The following is a 23,873-nucleotide window of genomic DNA, read 5'->3' as shown; positions in this document are numbered from 1 at the left end:
AAGAAAAAATCCTGAATCGAGACCAAAAGAGTTTGATCTAAAGAAGGACATTTTCTTCTTCAAAATAAGGGCGGTCTGGTTTTGCTACTGTTTACAGAGAAAAAGAAAGAAAGAAAGAAAGAAACAAAGAAGGAGAGAAAACAACAACCACAAGAATAAATCAAATAGATATACAACAGAATCCCTGTACCACTTTCAGGGTCTCCAAATAATGAATATTCTCAATTTTTCATTTTGTAATACTTAGGCAACATTGGCTTATAGGTCCAAAGTTATATTATAAGCCATATCCAGTTCTTTTTTGTGGGTTTGTTGGTTGGGTGTTCCTGTTTTGAGTAGCTGAGTGGGCAGAGGTGGGTTTTTAGTAATAGAGGAGCTGTAAGGAGCTACACGAGTGATGGGAAAGGGAGTTCAGGACTTGTGGGTCTTGCTGGTCTTGAAAGACACTTGCAAGACACGGTCACCCAATCGATACCCGTTCAGACTGGCGATGGCCATGGCCGCTTCGTCGTAGTTCGTCATGGTGACGAATCCGAACCCCTTGCACTTGTTGGTGTTGAAGTCGCGTATCACCTTGACATTGTTGACGGCACCGAACGGTCCGAAGAGCTGCCACAGGACGCTCTCGTCCGAGTCTGGCGACAGGTTGTAGACGAAGATGCACCAGCCCGTTCCTGTGTGACCTGGGATATTCATTCCTACTAGACTGGTCATGCTATCAATAGTGATGGGAGAGAACCTGCGGGGAGGGGGGTGAGAGAGGGAAAGGACGAGAGAGGAAAACAGTGTGAGGAAAAGCAAGAACGAGATGCGTGAATCACAGCTAGCCAAACTTAGAGCTCCCGACTAAAATGCACTGACTAGAAAGCTGCAATTACAGCTGCGCAATCGCAGGCGGGAAAATGTGATAAGGACCGGGCCTGCAAAATCACAAACTGTGCGCCAATGCAATCTTTTCAATCTATGGCTTTTGATCTGCCACAAGTCTCTGCTTCTTTTTTCGAGACGGAAAGAATCTTGAATGGCGACAGAAAAGGCTGCGCTCCCGACGCTGGCTGTGCTAGAGTGTCATTCGTGCGCGCGTTGAGAGACAGAGCTCTTTTCTTTTCCCCGTCTTCCTGCGCGGAAACTAAATTACAGGAACTCCGCGCATTAATACCTTCGAAATTCATCAGAGATTTGGTACGCGGCCGTGTAAATCTGCTCTCATGCTTCTTGTAATCTTTCCTTTCTTTGCCTTTCTTCCTCCCTCACGATACCGAGATTTGAATGCTCAGTTGATTTCGCTTAATTGCCTTTCCGCTTAAAGGAAATTTCCACTTTAAATAAAAGGTAAATTGGATAAAAGGTTCATTTCGTGTGCCACCTCACAAGGAATGACTATAGGCATTATTGGGTGTGCTTTAATTGAGATTTCTGCTTTGCTGCCGACGTCGTCTTCACCCAAACCCAAATCTAAGGGGGGTAGGGGGGATGTAGGAAGCTGCCGGCAAGCAGAAAATGGAAGATGGAAGCAGCCAGCTAGCCAGGGGAACAGAGTTTATTCCACCCACACCCTCCGTCGCTCTGCAGTGTGTGACTGTGATCAATAGCGCTGCACGGACTACAGTGCTGGCCAATTCCCTGCTTCTTGTTCTGCCAAGAATTACTCAGACGTTTCATCTGCGTTTTAGCCGGTTCGTCCTGGCAGAGTCAATACATCTGTCTCTCTCTTTCTCTTTTGTGTCCTGTCACTTGTGTCTCATTATGTAAATGAAGGGTATAATGGTAAGTCGGCTCACTTTGCGCCGTGTGACAAGCAAACCATCTCATGACTTCAATTATGCTGGTATTTCTGTGTAAATAATGAATCCAGCGCCATTATTCATCCTAGAGGAGAAGGCGAAATATGGCTCGGCGGTAATTTGAATGCCAGTCATCTGTAGATGAGCTAGCGGGTGAGGGTCGGACTAGCTTACTGCTGACACAGGGATGTCTGGTGACTGCGAGGGCAGGGCTGAGCGCTGTCTGTTGTTCGAACCGAGGCGAACACTTGGACATGGAGTTGCATAGCAACAAGCAGCTGACCTGGAGGCATCCCACCCCTCCTAGCTGCCCACCTTCACCTAGTGATGCTCACTTTTTCAGACCGCTCTTTGTTCATTAATTACCTTTGACGGCGCACATCGCCTGCCCCCTAGATTGGTTTCATCTCCCCTAAATTTTCTCTCTCTCTTGAGGCAGACAGGCTTATGTGATTTCTTCATGGCCTTTTTCAGCGATTTGACAGCTGATCGCACAGAGCGTAAATAAAAGGAGTCTTCGTCTCATTTGTTTTGAAAGATGCCGTTGCCTTGTTGGCATATCCTGTTCGATTGCCTCCTTTCCTGTGGCTTGTCAGCTCTCTACGCTGAAAAGATGAACCGCAGAGATTTTGTACAGTCGGGTTCTCTAAAAGCATGTTTTCCTAACAACCATCGTTGCAGCGGTTCGTTCTAGTTACTAGCGACTTTCTTGGAAAGATAATAAATCGAGTAAATATGGCGGCTTTAGTCTACTACAGAGGCAAAAACAAACGCAACTCATAACCTTTTACGCCCTCCATCTTAGCCTCGAGTATTTGGTATTCGGTGGACATCACAGTGTTTCAATAGATACTAAAATATGCAACAAAATGTTATAAGCACTAGAACAGCCTTTCCACTATATCCATAGCAGCACAAAGCGAAAAGAACATAAGCAAACCCAACTGATCAGAGGCAACCAGACCAGCAGTGAAACGCTACATTTCCTGCAGGGATCCAGGTGAGCTGGCAACACATCCGTCTCGCCCTTAACCAGCTCATTCAAACAAACAAAACCAACCCAAATTCAATATAACCATGAAATTTATCTGTTATAAACTATGCATCCCCAGTGTAAAAAAGTCTTATTAAATAGACAGTTACTTAAATGAATTACTCACCCTCATGTTGTTTCAAAAACATGATTTGGACTTTTCTAGAACATAAAGGAGTAATGTACTGTTAACTCTTTGCCCTTTTATTACATTGAATGGGTATTGGAGCTGTCAATGTTTTGAACATCATACAATAACTACATAAAAACAGTCCATTTGTCTATATACTGTATGTTGCACAATGTAATTCTTTGCAACTTGAAATAGTTCTGAAGGACTTTAATAAAACTTATGTCCTTTCTGAATGTCCAGTCCCCATTCATTGTAACAGCACAAAAAGAGAAATGACTAATTCCTTGGGTTTTTTTACTCCATGGGAGAAAGACTTTCACATGTTTCAAATGGTTTTGGATGAGCAAGAGGGTGAGTAAACAGATGACAATTTTGAAGGTATTAAATTCTTTGAACTGGTCACAGTAGTGGGTTGGAGTGTATCATAAAAGAAGTCTATAAAATAAAAGCTGCAAGTGCTCAGCTGGACGGAGGTGCTTCAGCCCCTGAATCCTTTCAAAGCCACGCCTCAAAACAGGAGCGTCACACAAAACACAAAATACCAAAACGCAATGTAAAAATTCATAATCATACAATGCATACTCAACACTACAAATTATAAAAGATACTTACACGTACTTTGATTGGCTACTGATTGGTTGGTAGTAAATCATAAATAATCAAGTAAATGAAATCAAGAAAGAAAAAGCAAAAGAACTCAAGGGAAGAGGAAGACCTTGAACTAAACTGAATGCATGTGATTTTCATAAAAGTATGGAAAAAAGACAAGATAGAAATCAAACTGTCAACATGGACATCTGGCATTCGGTGAAATTTTAATTACCTCTTAACGCCATAGGCCATATTAAGCAAATTGTCCAGCCTGCAAAGAGAAGGAGGGTTCTGGGGTTAATGCCAGGCAGATGGTCGACTCACTCAATGGAACTAATGCTACATCCCTGCCTCACTGAAGGTAGACGCCCATCCAGCGATGGGCCATTACGCTGTGTTGCCCCATCAGGCGTTTCACAGAGTCAATCATACATTCAAAGAGCAGCAAATTTGCAGCAGTGCTAATGGTAACACAGGAGGCCACTCGACTGCCCACCCAGCACCACACATACTTAACACAATTGCTAGTTGCATTTGGGAGCGTTCGGTCTCGAGTCTAAGAATTCTGCAGCCCTGCCTTGATTTCGACTATTTTTGAGTTTATGCAATAGCTAATAGATCATTGTGGCGAGGGGGGCGTGGTTTATTGATCTCCGCGCCCTTACTGGAATTGGATACAGGTGTTGATAATTTGCACATGCTCCATTTACTCACCGCTCGTCTCCCGGCTCTCTCTCCTGCCGCAGACCTCGCTAAACCACGCCCCCCTCGCCACAATCATATACAGTTCTGTGGCCTCAAAAAAGTATTTAGTTCTGATCAATTAAGTTTAGACACTTAGAAATGTATGTATGTCATTGCATTAGATACAAAATATCAAACCAGGTGGCATCTGAGAGTTGCTTTTAAAATAATTCTTACTTTCTTACTTTTTTTATTTAAATGACATGTAACAGAATGGTTCCAAGGTCATTTAGGATGGATGAATAAAGTAAGTTCCTCTGAAATTCACACAGGTGTCCTGCTAGAGTAGTTTAGCACATTCATTAAGGACATTTGCGAGAGAATATATATTTTCCTATGTAATGTGAAATGTGATTTTTTTTGTCACAAACTTTGTTTCTGCCATATTGCTTTAACATAAATGTCACAGTTTACTGTGGGCGTGGCTTAGAAAATCCACTATGTCCATGTCTTCAGTTGAACACAACAAATGTTAATAGATAAATGTGTTCTGAAACGGTACAGTATATGCGTTTTTATTTTAATTTCACTAAAACTCAAAATATTTGTATCTTTTGCTAACAAATGTTTGGTTTTGCTTCAGCAGACATTTATGATCACATTGGAGTCCTTTTGATTATATTAATGATGGATGGATTTGCTTTTGTGTTCAACTGAAGAAAGGACGTCATATACACCTGGCATGACATGAGGGTGAGTCAATTATGAGAATTAAAACTTTTGGCCAAACCGTGTTTTGAACAAGTGTTCAAAATACTTTTGGGACCTCTGTATATTTATCACATGTACAAATATGATCTTTTAGAGGTTTTCATCTGACGGTACAATTAGATAAATCCACTAAGACTCATATAAGGTTTATTTTTTAGGCTGCTTCCCCCCCCCACATAATTTGGGGGCTGAAATTACAACCAATTATTTGGAGAAACTGATACATTCAAATTGAGAAATTATAAGGAACTGTCATTTTGTTTACGTTGTAATATACACTGTGAATTTAGATATATTGGGCGTATTAAAATGAAGGGCAAAAAGTGGTTCAAATTAATTGAATTCACCCCATCTAATTGGTAATATATATGATTAAACAGTGATTAAGGGGGATATGATACCAAATAAAAACTTAAATCATAGAGGGAAATATTGAGAATGAGAATTAAAGAATGAATCCCACTGTCGGGACACATGCAGATAATATGCAAGTGTTATGGATGAAATTGGCCCGGGCCACTTTCAGCTCACCTGAAAACTTTAATATAAAAATGACATTTCAATGAAGTCTGAGACAGGATGTAATACAGCATTAACTGTGAGTGGCCTTTCTTTATCTTGCAATGTCTTTTTTCGCTGCATCTCTATTAGCTCCGGTGACCCGCTGGGCCAGTGTATTACGCTATCCTGTCCTGTCAGTCATTTTCATTTTAGTCTCCTGTCTGTTTGGTTACTCTGTGACCCTGGTCTCTCACTTGGCTCGGCCCCGACTCATGTCTTATTAAAACCTTTGCAAGATGGCCGACAGGGCTAATTACTGCTTTCCCACATTTCAAACTCAACTTCTCCAAACACGCACACACACTGCGGTGGGTCAACAGTTGGTGACTGTATCTTCTAGTGAGAAATATGCAGCAAAAATAAACAAGGACAGTCAGTGTGTCGAGTCATTACGATGCCAATTAGCCAATTAGGGAGGCAGGTTGCTTTGTGGGTAAATGAGTTAATCGCTGCAAGGGCTCTGAGGTGCAAAAGCACACGATGTGTTAGATATTTGCAGGCGTGTCTCTGACCGGCCTACAGCTTTTCACACTGGCTTTCCAAACGCACACACAACACAATGACGCCTTTGTAAGGCCGACTAATACATGCAAATGGTGCTCATCCTTTTCATATCTCTTGCTTGTGATGTATGAGAAATTCATTCCTGATTCCTGTCATCAGTATTGCTGAGATGTGCTAATTGCTCGACTCCTATTTGTCTAAACAAAGAATTGCTTGCGTTAAAATGAACATCAGACTGGCAACTCATGGATCTAGAGGAGACTGGAGTATACTCCCTGAAAGTATTTTATATTTAAATAATAACAGTAAACACTTTACAGGTTTGCATGACATTCTAATCTCCCTAAAGATGTGAGCATGCTGGACCTCTTTACCCTTCGGTTCCATTCATATGAGCGTATTTGTAATAGTTTTTTTGTATAAAATTATATATGTATATAAATATATATATAAACATAATAATAATAATTATTATTTAGTATTACATACTACCTTATTTACTTTTTATGTATTTAAACACATTTTAAACATATTTTGTTACTTTTGAATGTTTGTATGCATTTTGCTTATTTATACATTTTAGATAATACATTAGTTGTAATATGAATGCACACACATTAAATAATAATATATGTATTCTAATTACTATATTTATTTATTGTGTATTATTTTATTATTCTTTGTAGCTCTGGAGTGTGACATCCGATGCTGTTGCTCATATTCATTGCTGGGTCCCGGGGAATTTCACGTTTACTTCTGAACTGGAAGCAGAACATGTACTGTAGAATCTTGATTTTACTGCTATAAAAATCTATGCTGTAAACCAATAACCACAGCCAGCTAGAAACATCTCTGATTGTTTTGATTCCAGTTTAAAGTATTTTCAGATGAATGCTTTACAAACTAAAAGCACAAAATTGCATTTTGCATGTGCGAAACTTAAGACGGGTAAAGGTAAACACAGGTAAGGCTTTCCTCATCAATGTTACGTTTTGATCTGCTGTTACAAAGCCGTACACTTTCGGTATTGAAAGCTTCACCAGCTCAAAGCTCATAAGACGTGACTCATAGTTAATGTGAATGAGCCTCAGAGAAGGGCACATCTTAAGCAAAGTCCTAGCAAGTCAATAGCAGGATCAAAGATGTTGTTACTGTTGCCTGTTACTATTTGCTTCATGTGTAGTGAGGGATACAGAAGAAAAGTGCTTTGCATTGCCTTTCAAAAAGGTTGAGAATCACGGCTGCCCTGGGCTGAAAAGGTGTAAGCTGCCAGAATGAAGGTATTTGTGGGCTGCTCAACTGAAATGAAAGGAACAGATGTAAAATGAAAGAAGGAACGATGGTGTATGAGAAAAAGAAATCAGAGGGACATTGTGAACGACAGAACCCCACTGTCTCTTATCAGTCCTTCACTTGTGTTTCTTTTCTGAATCTCATTTTGTTTCTTTTTGGAAGCAGCTATTCCTTTGTCTTTCTGTTTCACCAATTCTGAGTCACCTCTATGTTTTATGCCTTCATCAGAGGCGTAGCAAGTGGGGAGACAGTAAACATTGATTCTAGTGGACCACACATTCATGCTTACATATAAAGAGACAACAATTCTTAGCAACAGCCCTGACCTTTTTTTAAGACTTTCACTTGGCACATTATAAACGAATAACTCCGTAGAACCAGTATCGTCTGAATGGTTTTTACCTGAACCTCTGCGCTTGGTGGTGAAGGGGTCCAGGGTAGCGCCGGTTGGGGGACTGGTACAGCTGCGACAGTAGCGCCTGGCTGGTCTTCTGACTAGGGTTGTTGGCAAACTTCACTGTAATGGGCTCGGCGGCACCCGAGGGCTTCTGTCCGTTCAGACCCTTGATGGCTTCCTCAGCTTCTATCCTCTTATCAAAGCGAATGAAGCCCACACCCCGCGAGCCACCTGTGGGGCCAGCAGATCAGAAACAACACACGATACACTTACTGGCTTTATACGGACTGCAACTACAATATCAACCAATTAAGGTAAAACCATTGCCTACATTTATGCAATTGTCTCTGCCTTTTTCATTCTTACAGGTAGAGATGCAAATCCAGAAAAAATTGTGTGGTCATCTTTAGTGCATAACAAAGATACATTATTGTTCAAATCAAATCAAAATGTATTTTTGAGCACAATAAATACAACAATAGTGGACCACTGTGCTTTACAATATCATACTAAAATTTGCATAAAAAGTAAATATATGTAATACAGCAATGCAGTGTAAAGAACAAGTAAAATACCAATAAATGATGAGGCCTCAAAAAAGTTAGGAACAGTTATATTCCAGTTTTGGCCCAACAACTGAAAAAGCTAATCCGCCTCTCAACTTTAACCTGGATTTCGGACCCATCAACCATCTTTGTTCAAAAGATCTCAGAGATCTAACGTATGTATTTAGATTTAAGAGTTCACATAGATAAGTAAGAGCTGATCCAGTCAGAGCTTTAAAAACGTAACATTTTTAAATCAATTCTATAATGGACGGGCAAGCCAATGCAAACAGGACAATACACGGGTGATATGACCAAACTTCCGGGTGCCAGCCAAAAGTCTGGCCACTGCAGGACTTTTGCATGGAGTACATTTTAAAATGATAGTGCACCCAATAACGAAAATTCAAAGGAAAACACAAAAGAAGCTATTTTGAAGAAAGTCGGTAACTTAACAGCAGCTACATTCACTTATATTGCATGGACACAAAACCAATGCAAGTGAATGCGTGCCAGTAAACAACATTCTGAAATATATTTTTGAAAGAAAGAAAGTCATACAGGTTAGAAATGACAAGAGGGTAAGTAAATGATGAACTATGATGAAGTTTGTGCATTCCCTGAGAATCAAACGCACTGCTTTGACGTTGCTAGTGCCATACTCATGTAACGCTCAAGCTACAGGAACATTTCCTTACTAGCACACACCTTCATTCAGAACCCATTATTTCTATATTTAGAGACCGAAATAGCGGCAAATGATTTGTCAACGACAAATGACAGAGATATGCAGCACATATGACGGATCCTATCGCTAGTGTCACATTATGCAAATGAGGCGTGAGGAAACACGGAGACCCTATTGGCCAGCCTACGTTCCGGCGCTGTCAGGCAGACGTGTAATTTGTTTTCTTTTCTTCATGAGAGGACGGCGATGTTGTGTAGAGATACTGTTGCCTGCTGGTGTGGAAACCGTGTGTGTGTGGTGGTTCGCGTGTACGATTGTGCCACGTCTCGCTCGGCCTCACACTGCGTAGTTTGCACCGGCTGATGGCCACACGCCGCCTCATGGCATGCAGCTTGCCGGCAACATTTCCACGGTTTCCAAGGCGATGGTTTTGACCGCTACCTGAAAGTAACATTTAAAAGGGCCTGGCTTACTGGGAGGTCTTTTGTGGGGATGGTTTTTAATGAGACGATCCTTCTGGCTCTGAGGGGGAGAGTGTCGAGACAGCTTTCCAAGAGGGCAATTTGCATAATACAATGAACACGTATTTGTGTGTCTATAACACAAACACGCCGCATCCTATATTGTCAGTTCTGTCTCCCCTCGCACTCTCGGCTGTCACACGCTAGTATTGATGTTTTCTGTTGTGCTGCCTCATTGTCTATTCAAATCAGTGTCTTTAGATACGTTCAGTTCTCCAAACAAATATTTGCACACAATCTTTTGAATGCAGCGAGCTTTCATTCAGACTGCGGCTGCATTACAGTTTTTCCCTGGAAGCGTGAGTCATCCCTGACAGTTTTTCACTTTTCCCTTCCCAAAATCTGCTTTCTTTAATTGTAATGACAGAAGTTAAAACTCGAAGAGCGAAAGCGTGCATTATTCCGGGGACTTTAGGATGCGGCGTTAGCTTTAAGCATAAACGTGGCAGAGTGATTTTGGGGTCAAAGCAGAATCCTTAGAAAGTGGAGCAGAGAGGAAACTGGGATTGACACCTCTCTCTGTTTCTACCTCTCTCTCTCTTTCGGTTTCTCTCAGGAAGACATTTGACACGCAACAGCTAGAGTCTCTAAAAATACGAGAGATTACAAATTCTGTTTCATAAAATTTTGATCTGAAACTACAAGACTTTTTGTTTCTGTCTGTCAGTTTAACCGCGCTGGAATGAACTGATGGATCTGCCTTCAGCTATATACTATCTTTGTTTTTACTTGTATGGGATGAACGCAGATTTCTTTTCCGCGGAGATCAAATGTCAAGCCCTTTCGAACCTTAATAAAAAAGCTTAATAATAAACAATTTCTATGTTTTGCCATACATAATTAACACTGGTCCACATGATGAAGTTTTTAGTGTTTTTTATTTTACATGTCGTTGCCCTGGAATTGTAAGGTTCAATCTGATATTTTTGTGAAAAATTAGCAATTCACATATTCTTATTCTGTAACATTATGTGATGTTTTTTTTCTAGGTTGTGCACATTTTTGGAACTTTTTTAGAAAAAAAGGTTCTATACAAAGTCAAATGGCTTCAAGTCAAGAAGTGCAATATCTCAAAACTGCTCAGAATGCAGATAGAACCCTAAGATGACATCCTAAAAATGTTCGTGTGACATTTTGATTCAGTTCTAAATGTTCAGTTGGTCTATTCAGTTGGTCTTCAGTTCAGTCTTGCAAAAAAGGTCTATGTGGAATAAATGCACTATTTGTGACCCACTGTATAATGAACAAAACTGTACCCACAATGCACTGCATCTGATCCGACCTTTTAATTCCACTATAGTGGAGCATCGGAAATCTTAGTGTGGAATATTGTGAAATAATATCATCTGCTTTACTTTACTATTTGTATAATTGGCAAAGCATGTTGGTTGCAATGGCAACATCTTTGTATCACCTCTCACAGAACACATAAACTGATGTACTGTAACAAAATTCATACTGTAAATTCTTCAGGATTTAAGTGTCTGCCATAAAAATAAATGCGAAAAGTAAAAAAAAACAGTAAACAGTACAGAACTACGTATTAAGATACTACAGTATCTCATTCTGAACACAGCCTGTGTTTCAATAGCTTCTGACAGTCAGGCGCAGTACACAGCAAGTCATAACATTATAAATGATGTGCCTGATGTCTGTTTAACAGCAAATTCAATTTCGCCAAATGCTTTATATTGGGTGTCCTTTTGTCCTCTGCAGTGTGTTTTGTTCCACGCCTAAAAAAAACACAGCTTATACCCGTAGGGCAGGTAGTCTGTGTTTCAATCCAGAGTGTTTCAGTGCTGTGCACTAACACAACTATAATGAAATCGTGATGGGATCTTGTTTTCCTCGGGTGGAAATAGTGCTGACCAATGTCATTCCGGCTGCGACTCAGCAAACAGCTGACGATCTATCAGCGGCCCCCAGAACCGCTAAAATTAGGAGGCCGGAAAAGGCTCGCAGTTTAACGGTTAAAAAATGCAAATGGCCAGGCTTAATGTTGACTGTGCTTTACCGTTTCTTTTCCCATTGCTTCCCTGACATTACCATAATGAGCCTGCAGCCGTTTCTACAACAGGCTGCCTAAACAAAGCGCACGGCCAAGCTAAAACTGGAGATACTGGCACCGTAAGCTCCTTTATAGCGCTTATCACGAACAGAACAGAGTTACAGCTACAATGTGCCGGTTAACAGCACTATTCTCCTGGTAATCACTCCTGCCTTACGTAACTTTCTACCTGTACTTATCTGGGCTCAGCACACATGAAGCTAGAGAATGCTGAGTTTAATAATATCCGTGACACATAGAGAGAGCACGCAAGAAATGGTGGCAAGAGACCGCCACAGCCGGCCTGACAAAGCGCTTTCTACTGCACGCCCACCGTTCTGTTCTTCGACACTTACTGCATAGGAGAGAGAGATAAAGAGAAGGGGGGAAATACTCTGGTGGGAATAAAGGAAAGCTCTGAAAAAGCCACCTCTTCTCCGTCTCTCATTCGCTCACTTTCAAGTGGCTGTGCCAACTGTATGGAACATTTATTAAACTAGTGCGCTAAATATATTATGAGGAAAAAAGCGCACATCTCTCGCCTTACTTTCCGCCTAATCAGAGAAAGGAAAGCGACGTTTTCGTTTTATGTAACTTTAGTTGCTGCCGCTACAGATGGTGTTTGAAAAGGCTTAGTAAGGGAGGTCTTTGAAGACTCGAGCAGCTCTTTGCTTGGTTCTGCTGGCACGCAGCTATAAATCCATCTGTTTGTCCTTGTGTAATTGGAGGCCAAGGCAGCGATGTCATGCCATGCGTTTATGCTGCGATGTCTACGGGAAGATACGGATGGTGACGCCGGGTGGAGCATCTCATTTTAATATGCGCTGTTCGCTTTTTTTTCCCCCACATTTTTTTAAGTCGTAATCTATGAACTAAACATGTGTAGCGATAAATAAATACATTTTGAAGCAAATTGCAGAGACATAAACCTGTGTACAGTACTTATTAAAAATTAAAGACTTTTTACAAGTATACGTATATATATTTTATAAATATATAAAAATGCATGACTTGTTTATGCATAATGGTCATTGTAGGTGTTTCCTTGGAATTGAACCTTCAACCTTTCGCGCTGCTAATGCAATGGCCTACCAGTTAAGCGCGTTTAAATTGTCATTTGCAATGCATCAAGGGAATGGAACAGACTTGGAGCTCAAGGTAGGTCTTGAAAAATGTATTTGTTGCTAAAAATGTCTGTATGAACAAAATGAATGAGATTTTCACTTCTGGAACCTGACTGTTCTGCTTCATTGCATTGTTTTATATATTACAGATCCTTTGTGTTCCACACGCTTTGATACGGATACTCAATGGGGAACGTTGGCTTAAACACATAGGAAGAGCATGGACATGGTCTAACCCTTCCTGACAGCACGCTCACACAGTGTAGTTAATGGAATTCAAGTCAAGGGAAAATATCAATGAGCAAGACAAAAACGAGACAGAAAGGAAAAAGCGTGGCATTTTAAAAGAGGGATTTCCACAAGCAGGGGTTTTTCACTTTAGAGTCACAGCTTGTGCCTGGATCAATTGTACTGTATTTGCCCTCATTGGAGGAACATGCATTGACTGCAGGGCAAGGCCCAGCAGCGCTTTTCTGAATATTTGACCATTGATCAGATGTCCAAACCTATCATATTTCACTCAAGTTAATGTCCACATTTAAACACTTTTGCTTTTTTCACATCCATGAAATTTACTCTCGTTTTTTCAATAAAGTGAGAACAAACAGACACACTCTAGGGAATGAGTCATAAGTATACAATTGAGGAAAGGAAATAGCTTTCAGTCACTTCCACTGGAATACATTATCCACAGGAAGCTCCTCTCTGACAGGGCAAACAGAGGCGTTTACATGGCAGGCGGAACAGTGTTTCTGCCTCTAACCGCCGCACTACGATTCCCTAATTGTTCTCATATTTCTCACAAGGAAACTGTTGACAAAGATTTACGATTGATTATTATTTCAGAAAAGCAAAGACACTGTTAGTTTATCGTGGCATATGTCTTTGTCTTTATTAATGACTTAGACTTGCAGTATTATTTTAGGATGCATTCTTTTCTTGAAATTTGTATATGGGGGATGTAACAGAATAAGAACTGGCATTACAAGCATGTGCTTTTTTATTTTTGTAGAGGTCTAAATAGTCAAAGTATTGCTTTTTAAACAAATTAGGGAAAATTTTCAAATTTTTTACATTATTAAATCAATAAATAAATTGATATTACAAACTTATCTCAAAGATATTAAGTTGCTTTTCTGTTTATGCACTTCGGATCGGATTTGGAATAATTTTTCATGTTCTACTATATTTCCATTACAAATATAGCCAAACCTGCCCTGTACACACGCGCGCACGCATGCACACACATACTGTACATAAACTACAGTCCCTGTTTGGCATTCAAGGCCTCACAGAAGAGTTTTAATATCTGCTCCATGTCTCTTTATGGCAGCCCTTCGATCAGAAAAAACTCCTTGTTTCTTAATCACCAGCAACTCAAGTTTAATTAGTCATTAAACTCCCTCCTGCGGACCGCTCTCTCCCGGGGAGCCTTCATAGGGCCAAAGGAAGGATCTGTGTCAAGAGAGGAAGGCCTCTGTGTGTGTGTGTGTGTGTGGCCAAACGTTCGGCACCACTAGAACGTGGAGTACATTTTTCTGTGGCTTATGTGGTATCGTTTGCATGGTTAGTGGGGTTATGAATTATGCAGTACGGAAAATATTAAATGTGTAGAAATGCAGCTCCATGACCATTTATATCACGGGTGGTTTATTCATGGTTTTGGAGGATGGATGGACTAAAGAGATGAGTCGATGCTTTAAAATAGATTCATCAGTCACTCCATGTTATGGACTTGGTTCTTGTGTTTGTATTTTTTAAGCAAAGCACGCTTTTAGCATGCTAAGTGAAGCACAGGCACTAAAAATATAAAAGCTTTTGAATATTTAATTTAATCAAAAAGAAAGTATATACTCGTTCTCCAAACGGACTAGTAGGTTGTTGAACGACTGCTTTGTAAACCACAGTAACACGTTCCCCCCATACACAAACACCAAAGCTAAAAACACAAATAAATGTGTTTTGTGATGCGGTACAATGACATGCATACAGGATATGGGCCTTTTAAATAGAGAAAATAATAATGCAACAATCTGTATTCTGAAATTATTTTGTCCTTTCTGGCATGTATGTGTGTTGGCCATAACTACTGAATGCAAGCCAAAGGACTTATTGAGGTCAAATTTTATGCAAGATTTTTGTTGTGAAATGTGTTTTTTTTTTGCTGCAAGTTCCAAGGTTTATGAATGTGGAAGAGAAAAGGGGTCCCACTGATACCTGTGACCTGGTCGACTAGAATGCGGGAGGTGATTATCCGTCCGTACTGGGAGAAGAGCTGTTCCAGTTCCTTCTGGGTCATGGTCTTAGGCAGCCCACTCACATACAGGTTGGCGTCACGGATAGAAGCTGAACTGGGCCGTGCATACGACACCTGTAAGGCAACAGACACATTGATCATTCGACAACATGATAAAAATATAGTGCTTTATGCGGCGGGACTGTTCATTTATAACTTGGATTCAATGGTTCATTTGCGTTATCGCTCAGAGATGTGCACAGAAGGTCCCACGAGGCGTATTGCTAAATGATTTGGTAAAAACTAAAATATGTTGGTAAATATTGCTGTTTATTATTATGCCTCATTAATCTGTGGCTATACATAAATGTCATCCTTCCCTATTTTAAAGCATTACTTAGAAACAGCCATGATGAATTGTACCTCGATTTTAATTGCATTCATTTCTTGCATTAAACATTCTCAGTTTATTTTCAAGAGGATGAAACATAATAAATATTCACAATTGTTTCAGCTATATTGCTCTGCTTTAATTTGGCTTTTGGATGATATTGTATCAGACAATTTATAGGCAACATTTGCCAACGTTATAAAAAACAAGGATGCATTACATTGGCAGGATGCAGCGTTCAGATGCTGCCGGTCATCTTTGCACCTGTTCTGTCTCTGATGATCTCTGTGACAGCTAGAGACGTCAGAAAGAAAATGCCCTCTAAACCTCCATTCAAGATCAAAGCAGAATCCTGTTTACTTATAAGAATATTATAAGAACTGTTTCAAGGGATTCTCTGTCATGCATACACAGATTTACAAACGTAGGATACCCATAATATTTTAAGAGGTTTAGAAATTGTCATAATATAAATACATAATGTACCCGATGTAAAATAAATGATTCATGAGCCCTACGAGCATAATGTATATATATGCAAGTCACATTTCCGTCATAAAAACTAAAAATAATTTTACTTTCTCAATTCTTTGACATATATGAGTGATTTCAAAATTATTTTCAGATTTTCAGAATGTACTATTTATAGGTATATATTTAGGTAAAATTATATTTTTTTTCATTCTATGAATTATGAACAACATATCTCGCAAGTGATAACATTTTCCATATTGTTTCTATCTGCATTTATTTGCAGAAAATGGAAATCAGACCAAAAATGCTGCAAAAAAATTATATTCACAGTAATATCTGTTCCATGTATTTAGGAAAGGTTCAATTTGTTTATTTGAAAACCTCGATTTTTTTTATTACAGTTTTCATGTGTCTTGTCATGCTGTCAGTGTTTCTTATTGCTGTATACATACAGTGTAGTATATTGTTCAAATTGTCACATTTTAGTAAAAGCTACGGTATTCAAAAAAGCAAATGATGAAAGCTAATTTGTTTTCTGAAAGCATGATGGCACCATGTGTGTGAGAGAGATAGAGAGAGCGAGAATGAGAGAGAGAAGGCTGGCTGTCATCTGTGCTGAATAACACTTTGGAACCTTCTGTTTGTGCCTGTAGTGAGAGCCAAGCCATCTATAGCTCTCTCACTCTCGCATTCCCCACACGCTCTAATATCAGCATGCTGTGCTTACTAGCACCTTGGACAGCGCTCTTCCCACAACACTCCCTCCATTTCTCCATCACGCGCTCACACTGCACGTTCTCACCCGTCTCAACTCGTCGAACTCGCCAGCACCTTGGACAGATCCTGTCACACTCTAAAACACACTGCATTTGTTTTCTCGCTCTCTTTCAACGGCGCACACCCCTGGCACTCTTTGTTCTGACACACATGCTGCTATTTTCACCCGATCGCACACTCACTCAGACCTCTCTTGCAAGCGGATGGCATAAAGAATTAGTTTATCTAAAAGAAAACTGTTTTCTTTAAACCCATATGACTTTATTTGGAACACATTTATTTTGGAACATGCAACCAAAATGAAGAGGGTCTGAGATTTTCAAAAGCTTCTAAAGAGACGCAAAAGCACCATAAAAGTATCATAGTGATTAATGTAGTATATTACTTCGTGTCCTCTCAGGGTACACGATGGCTTTGTGTGAGGAACAGATATGTATTCTAATGAAGAGCGTTTCCAAGCAAGAAAGAAAGTGGATTTGGAACAAATTTTTCCTACACTGTTTTTTTTTAACTTTTAAACCGGACGTGTCGTCGCCGACCCATTCATTTTACCATAACTCTGCAACCATTTGTGCTATCAAAATGTTTTGAATCGTCCTAGAAGACAAACTGTGCTTTATGAAAATAGACGGTATATTATGGTAATGTCTTGGGTTCAGTCAATCACTGCTGTTTTCGTGGAGAGCGGCAGGGGGCGATTATCAACAGGCAGTTACGGAGCTGGTGTTTTCGTGGAGCGCGACAGGTCAGAGAGTTTTTGAGCAAGCAAATAAAATTAGCAAACAAAGCATGGCGAAGAGGAGATACACAACAGAAGAGGCGATTGAGATGATTTTTGACAATGGAACAGTGTGTGATGTGGACCTGTGCTTGCAATTAGACAGGACCACCTGTCTCACCATCAGATTTGAGTGAATAGTGCAAATAAATACACCCTGAGAACTGGGTTAAAAGGCTCATGTATGAAAACTATGTACATGAGTGGCACTAAAAAGACTTTTATGCATGTGCTACAGTATATTTTTTCAAGTCTGAAGTGCTAGATTCTTTCGTTATTTCGTCAGTATTTTTTTTTTTACCATCAAGCCCAAAAGACCAATTCATTCACATTTAAATCAGGATAAAATACACAAAAAAGCCATGGGCTTATTTCCATTGTGGTCTTCTGAATCAGTAAAATCAGTTCTATTTACAAATTCACAACACACAGTGAGGGTCAATAACCTTCATATTTAAATACATTTGTTTTCTGAAAAAAAGATACCTTGCACATGATGATGGCACATTGTGTTAAATGTGTGAAAACAGCTTATTTTAGCTTCAGGTTCTAAAGGGTTAACCTCACTAAATGTGACATGTGTAGGGATAATTAAATATTTGTGGGGATAAATATATGTTGGGATATTAAATGTTATAAGTGTGAAACATCAACGCTGTTGCTTGGCCTGGATTATTTTAAATGAGAAATTTACGTCAAAAGATTTAATGTTCTTGTTGACTTGTCTATTCTCCACCCAAAAAATCGCAAGGGAGATTTCTCTCTCTCTCTCGTTACAGCAGATCAGTTTTAATTCAAGATGGGGAGATGTTTCTATCTCCCTGCCCTTTAATGCTCACGTCAGTTTAATCTATTCCCATTAATGGTTGAAGCAGCCTTTCCATCTCATATTTTCATTAGTTCTGACATTTGGGTAGCAGAGCCATCACAGGCTGTTACACTGCTACAAATGCTGAGCTAAACATGCTAAACGCTCCTCCATAATCTGCCGAAATCCACTCCAATAGAGAAAGCAAAATGCACGGAACCCTGACACGCTCTTCCCTATGCCCTTCTTGTCTTTCTCATTTTGCTTTATTTTGCCCTCTCAAGCAGATCGAGATGTCGGATCTATCAACACCCTGTCTGCTGTCATGAGTGTGAGTGTGTGTACGTGTATCTCGCAGCACAAGGCTATGCTCTTCTCAACCTCAGTGGGATTTCTCCTATCACACCTCGACAGAAAGGCAAAGCCGGAGTTTTGCTGAGAAACGGAGAAGTGTCATGGAAAAGTGTGTGGGTAACAGAATGGTGAGAGCGTGAAAGTTAGAAATGGAATGAAACAGTCTCTCTCCTTACACCATCTCACCCTTTTATGTTTTTTTATCAGGGAGATACAGCAAAATGCAGCTTGTTTATTTGGTTTGATGTGTTCCCGTGTTAGCTGGTATGCTAGACAAACTGCAGGTAAGCTACTGATATTGCCCTCACGCGGTACGTCAATATTACAGCAGGAAATATAAAGACATACATAAAGTTAAGGCATTTAATTTAATTTGAGATCCCCTGTTCAGCGAACCCCTTGAACCCACAGCCCTATAATACGAATCTAAACTCGTCGTAATACACACAGGCACCATTTCTTACTTCCCGTCTCTCATCTTAACAGCCTCTTGTGAGCGTCTAGCGGAGATGTACATCATCAGGGCTTATTTCAGCAGGAGGGCCCTCATAAACATCGCTTTTCCTCCTCCACTGAAAAAGTGCAAGGAAATGCACTTTGGATAATTAGCCTCCCCGTCTTTTTCTCTCTCTCTCATCCTCTGTAAGACACAGCTGTCTGTTGCTGTTAGATGGTCTGTCCTCGTCCCGGCTTGTTGGGGGGTGGAGTAATGATGGAGGCTTTATAAGGAGGATGACCTTGGAACACACTTATTAGAAGTTATAGGACAGAGGTCTTTCAGGCTGTATTACAGCGGGAGAGGATCTTTTGAAAGGGCCGGTGGTGGTCGGAATAAGAGGTTTCATGGTGTGCGGAGAGAAAAGAGGAGAGAGAGTGAGAGGTGTAAAAAAGAGAGATCACAAAGAAGAGATAAAGACGTCGGTTTTTCTAACCCATGCTGAGATGGACAGAATGATGGATAGGGAGAGAAAATATGTAGAGAGCAGGGCGTTGTTGGCAGCATTTTTCAATATTGCCAGTGTGTGTAGCACTGGGATAGAAATAGGCAAAACATAAAAGGGAGAATAAAAAAAGGAAAGAAATAATATACACTGAGGAATATTTACCTAAAAGATATTGTACACAATTTACAATGTAGAGACTTAAAATATCACCCTTTGTTGTAATGGTGGATTTTTCAACTTCTATTCACGGTGTCTCAAAATAGCACAGTTGATTTCACCTCAATCTTTTTAAAGGGATAATTTAACCAAAAATTCGGTCATCATTAACCCACCCTCGATTGTTACAGAACTGTAGAAAATTATTTCTGTTGAACACAAAATAAGATATTTTGAAGAATGTGGGAAACTTAACAGTTCTGGGGCACCATTGACTACCATAGCAGTGTTCATCCCTACTATGAAAGTCAATAGTGCCCCAGAACTGTTTGCTTACAAACGTACTTCCAAATATCTTTATTTGTGCTCAGCAGAACAAGAAAATGTACAGATTTATTTTGGTTGAACTATACCTTAAAGTTTATCTTTAGAAGATCTAAAAACAATTATTTTCTATAGTAAGTACAAACATAATGTGTGAAAATTGTAAGTACACTTAAGTGTACTATAGAGCACTTTCTTTACATGGATGTGCATGTTGGCAGAAGGAGAATGTTTAAAATCATTACAGTCACTAATGTTTTCTACAGTATTAGTTTTTAAGTTTTTAAATGAGCAGATAGCGAGCCAGAAAGACAGGCAACTCATGTTTTTAAATAAGTGTAAAGTACAAATAATACAGTAACATCTCATTTTGAGTTGGATATGAATTTAAAGTTGGAGTCCAAATAATAATGCATATGTTAATTCATGTCCCCTTTTCACCTATAAAGTGAAGGATTTATTTGAATAATTCAAATTCTGGCTTTTGTAAGTCAAATTCATTTAAAATTTTATCCAATTCATTAAAAGCAGCTTAAGATGAATACTGTACGTTGTGGCAGTAGGAGGGAGGTAAAACCTTTGGTGTGCCTTTGACGAGTAAGAGCAGTGTTTTAAATGTGTGCTGGTGTGTGTGTGTGTGTGTGTGTGTGTGTGTAGTGCGGCCTCCCATGAAGTGTGTTTTGTCACAGAGAGAAGTGCCGCGTGGCAAGAAGCTGTGATGATCGGCAAATACACCCAGAGTGAGTCATTCTGTCTCTGATGAATTCTAAACTGATGCTGAAACCAGTAGTAGAAACATTACTGGCCAATATACACACGCTGCCACTTTGGAACCCGCCCATGTTTGAGAGTTTTGCGCTGTGCTTTTTCACAAACAGCCATGACGACTCTTTTTCTTTACCCTCTCTCCCACACGCAAATATTTTCTTGCGCTGTTATGTTAAGAGGTACTGAGCCGCTGAGACTGAGCTCTGTGTTTTCATAAACAGGCGAAATCCAATCTGATTAGATTAGGGCGGATGTAAGTGAGAGGTCTGGGATTATAGGCCAGTTGATAACACGCGCATAGACAGATTATGTCGTGAGCATCAGTTGGAATTTACAGTTAAAACCAGCTGCTGCTTCTAAATTTAGCCAGACGGAAAAAAGAACCCGTCAGATTTTGACAGACCAAAACCGTTTAGAATAGAATATGGAAGATTTGAATAAACATGACGGATTAGAATATACCAGCATTAAACCGAACAGTTCCTATATACAATGCAACCTTACAGAAAGGAATATATTTCTTTCACCTAGAAAAATACATTTTAGGTATCTACTTAGCATGTCCACATTATTTCATTATACATTCTATTTCCCTCTTTTTGTGTGACTTTATGATTTGACATTTGGAGATTCATTTACATATCAATTACACTTTTTCCCTTTTTCATCCTTCAGTTGCTTTCCTGTTTCCTTCAGCATCTTAATGAGCGAGATTTTTTGGGCCGCCGTGCCTGCGCCCAGCACGAGCCAGCGTACGTCACATGCACTAATCACGGCAGCTTCACTGGCAGAAACAGTGACAGGAAACATTCGCTGAATTGACTGGTGCGGTCGGGAGAAATGGCGACTGGGAAAACACTTCCACCTAAATGAGATGTTGTTACGTTACCGTCTGCTATCTGTTACGTTTCGATAGGTTCAATCCCAGGTGAGGGTGACCTGTTAACCGAAGAGGTACTGAGAGAACCTTATCGGCGCTGTGCTCTTGAACGAGGGGGGACGCTGGCACCAGGGGGGGCCATTCAGCAATAGTGTAATGCGGGTTGCTTTGGAAGAAAAGTGTTTGGTAAACAACAGATAGGCGGTAACCTAACAACATGAACTTTAATGTAGTTGCAAACAATAAGCCGTACAATTCAAGCATGCATGTAAATACAGCTGTTGTTTGGTTTAGCTGATTTACAACTTCATTTGAGTTAACTAATTTGAAAAATAATGTAATAAAACGAACGCAATTAATAACGACAGTAAATAAATGATGTAGCAATTTAACCTTGAATGTTCACCTTTTTGCAATTCCACATTCAAGTGCAACTGATACTATATGGATTAAAAAACACAGGAATTTGGATTCTTAGATAACAGTGGAAATGTCAGGTTGACATAATGATAAGTATGACAAATAATGTTTAGTTTTATGTTTTAAATAGAGATGGCAAAGTTATAGATCGCTTTTCTTTTTACGACAAGGTCATGCATTGTTTAGGTTTGAACAAATCATTCATTTTATACAGGCACCTTGCACTTGTGACACATGACCGTGTACTTCATGGTTAATGCAAGTGTGGTCACCTACCTTAATAGTTTTGGTCTGAAGTCTCAGTCCATTTAACGTGTTGATGGCTTTCTCTGCATCTTTTGGGTCAATGTAGTTGACAAAACCATAGCCAAGACTCTGTCCTGTTATTGAAAAAAAAAGAGGGGAAAAAATGTGTTTAGAAATATTTAAATAACAGGGTTAAAGCGTTTACCTTTTTCAAGGCAATATACTGGCCCTTGCCATTCCTTAATTCTGAAAAAAACTATAAACTCTGCATATCTTACGAGACACCACAAACACTTTACGATGTATGTAGCATTAGCTTGAGTAAGTGTGACTGGTGTGTGTTCATGTTTCGATAGCGAGCATTAGCTGTAAGCCTCCGCTGGAAACGGCTTACAGTGTTTTTGACAGAGAAGTCTGTTGCTCTCTTTAAGGCGAGGCAGCCATCATCTGCTATTTGACTGCTGCTTTGACTAAAGGACTGGGTGGTACTGTTTCTTCCACACTTTCCTTTTGGCTCTTTAAAGATCTTGCCACACAAGTGCAGTGGAACTGGAGAACAGCGTTGCACTTATCCTCATTAATAGAAACAGACAGAGCTTAGTCCACAGCGTACACACAAAGTGAATCATAAATGTGAAACAGCGCTGCGCTGCTCCCCGCACCAAGCAAACACGAGCTGAAGCGCTGCGGATTCCGCGGGGGCCGAGCGGACAGCCTCATGCTGCCCTCGCTTCAAACGCTATGTCTTCTTTTTATTCTTTTTGGATTAAGAAGGATTACCAGTCCCTCTATCGTTCATTAAAGACTGTGAATCTGACAAAACGTAATACAGGACTATTCAAACCCTGATGCTGGTCTGACATATGTGTTCCCGGGCTTTTAAAATATAATGAAAATGGTGGAATCTGAGGCGCAAGTTTTATTGGAATTCTGGGTGTTTATTTATAGGTGTTTTGTCATTTAATATCACTTCTCCTAACACAGTTTAATCTGCGGATAAACTTTAACATTTACAGTTATGCATTTGGCAGATTTAATTCAACTTACATTGCTTTGTACTATACATTGTATCTGAGCATGTGCAATCCGTTGGTATCAAAACCCATGACCTTGGCGTTGCTAGCGCCATGGTCTAAGCTACAGGAAAGCAGGAAAGTTGTAGGTTGTTTCGCTGAGAAAAGTCTAAATATTGTTGTGCTTGTATTTAATATTTAATCTATTTGTATTTAATGTATTTTGAAAACATTTTCTAAACAAAATGTTTGGCCATTACATATTGATAATATTGGCATGGATTCAGTGACAGCTTTGTTTCTTCTATGATTCAGAATGATTCAGAATAAATAAAGCGGGAAAACTGGAAAACAGGTGACGGAGTACAGAGAATATTGAGCTGAATAGTTGATGACATTCATGTTTATGGCTGCGAGTCTTCTAGATATGTGCTATGCTGAGCTCCTTAACTGAGAAGAGTGTATGCTTGTGTGTGTGTGTGTGTGTGTGTGTGTGTGAGAGAGAGAGAGGGAAAGCAAAAATGGAAAGGTTAGTGTAAATGAAGTGTGTTTCTGTCATGCAGCGCTTCAGGGATGAGAACGGCTGTGGATAATGATACATTCGGAGAACACATCGAGAAAAGACAGA

At 39.8% G+C, this 23,873-nt stretch overlaps 1 protein-coding gene across 7 annotated transcripts in view; it reads right to left on the bottom strand.

Annotated features, from left to right (window-relative positions):
- Positions 1 to 411: 411 nt before the first annotated feature.
- elavl4 (ELAV like neuron-specific RNA binding protein 4) overlaps positions 412 to 23,873 on the bottom strand; it is a gene marked incomplete at both ends in the record, with an annotated part of 68,397 nt that continues 44,935 nt past the window's right edge. For 3 of the 7 annotated variants that reach the window (XM_079466633.1, XM_079466631.1, XM_079466635.1), the window contains 5 exons: positions 412 to 739; positions 3,774 to 3,812; positions 7,757 to 7,982; positions 14,894 to 15,047; positions 22,263 to 22,366. In XM_079466633.1, coding sequence (XP_079322759.1) covers positions 412 to 739; positions 3,774 to 3,812; positions 7,757 to 7,982; positions 14,894 to 15,047; positions 22,263 to 22,366 — 851 coding nt within the window. Of the gene's footprint in view, positions 788 to 3,773; positions 3,813 to 7,756; positions 7,983 to 14,887; positions 15,048 to 22,262; positions 22,367 to 23,873 lie in introns of all 7 variants that reach the window. The other 4 variants (XM_079466632.1, XM_079466630.1, XM_079466634.1 and 1 more) reach the window with 3 other exon arrangements.

Source organism: Barbatula barbatula (assembly GCF_947034865.1).
Source record: "Barbatula barbatula genome assembly, chromosome: 11".
NCBI lineage: Eukaryota > Metazoa > Chordata > Actinopteri > Cypriniformes > Nemacheilidae > Barbatula > Barbatula barbatula.
The sequence above is the reverse complement of the archived record's forward strand: the minus strand, read 5'-3'. Positions and strand labels throughout refer to the sequence as shown.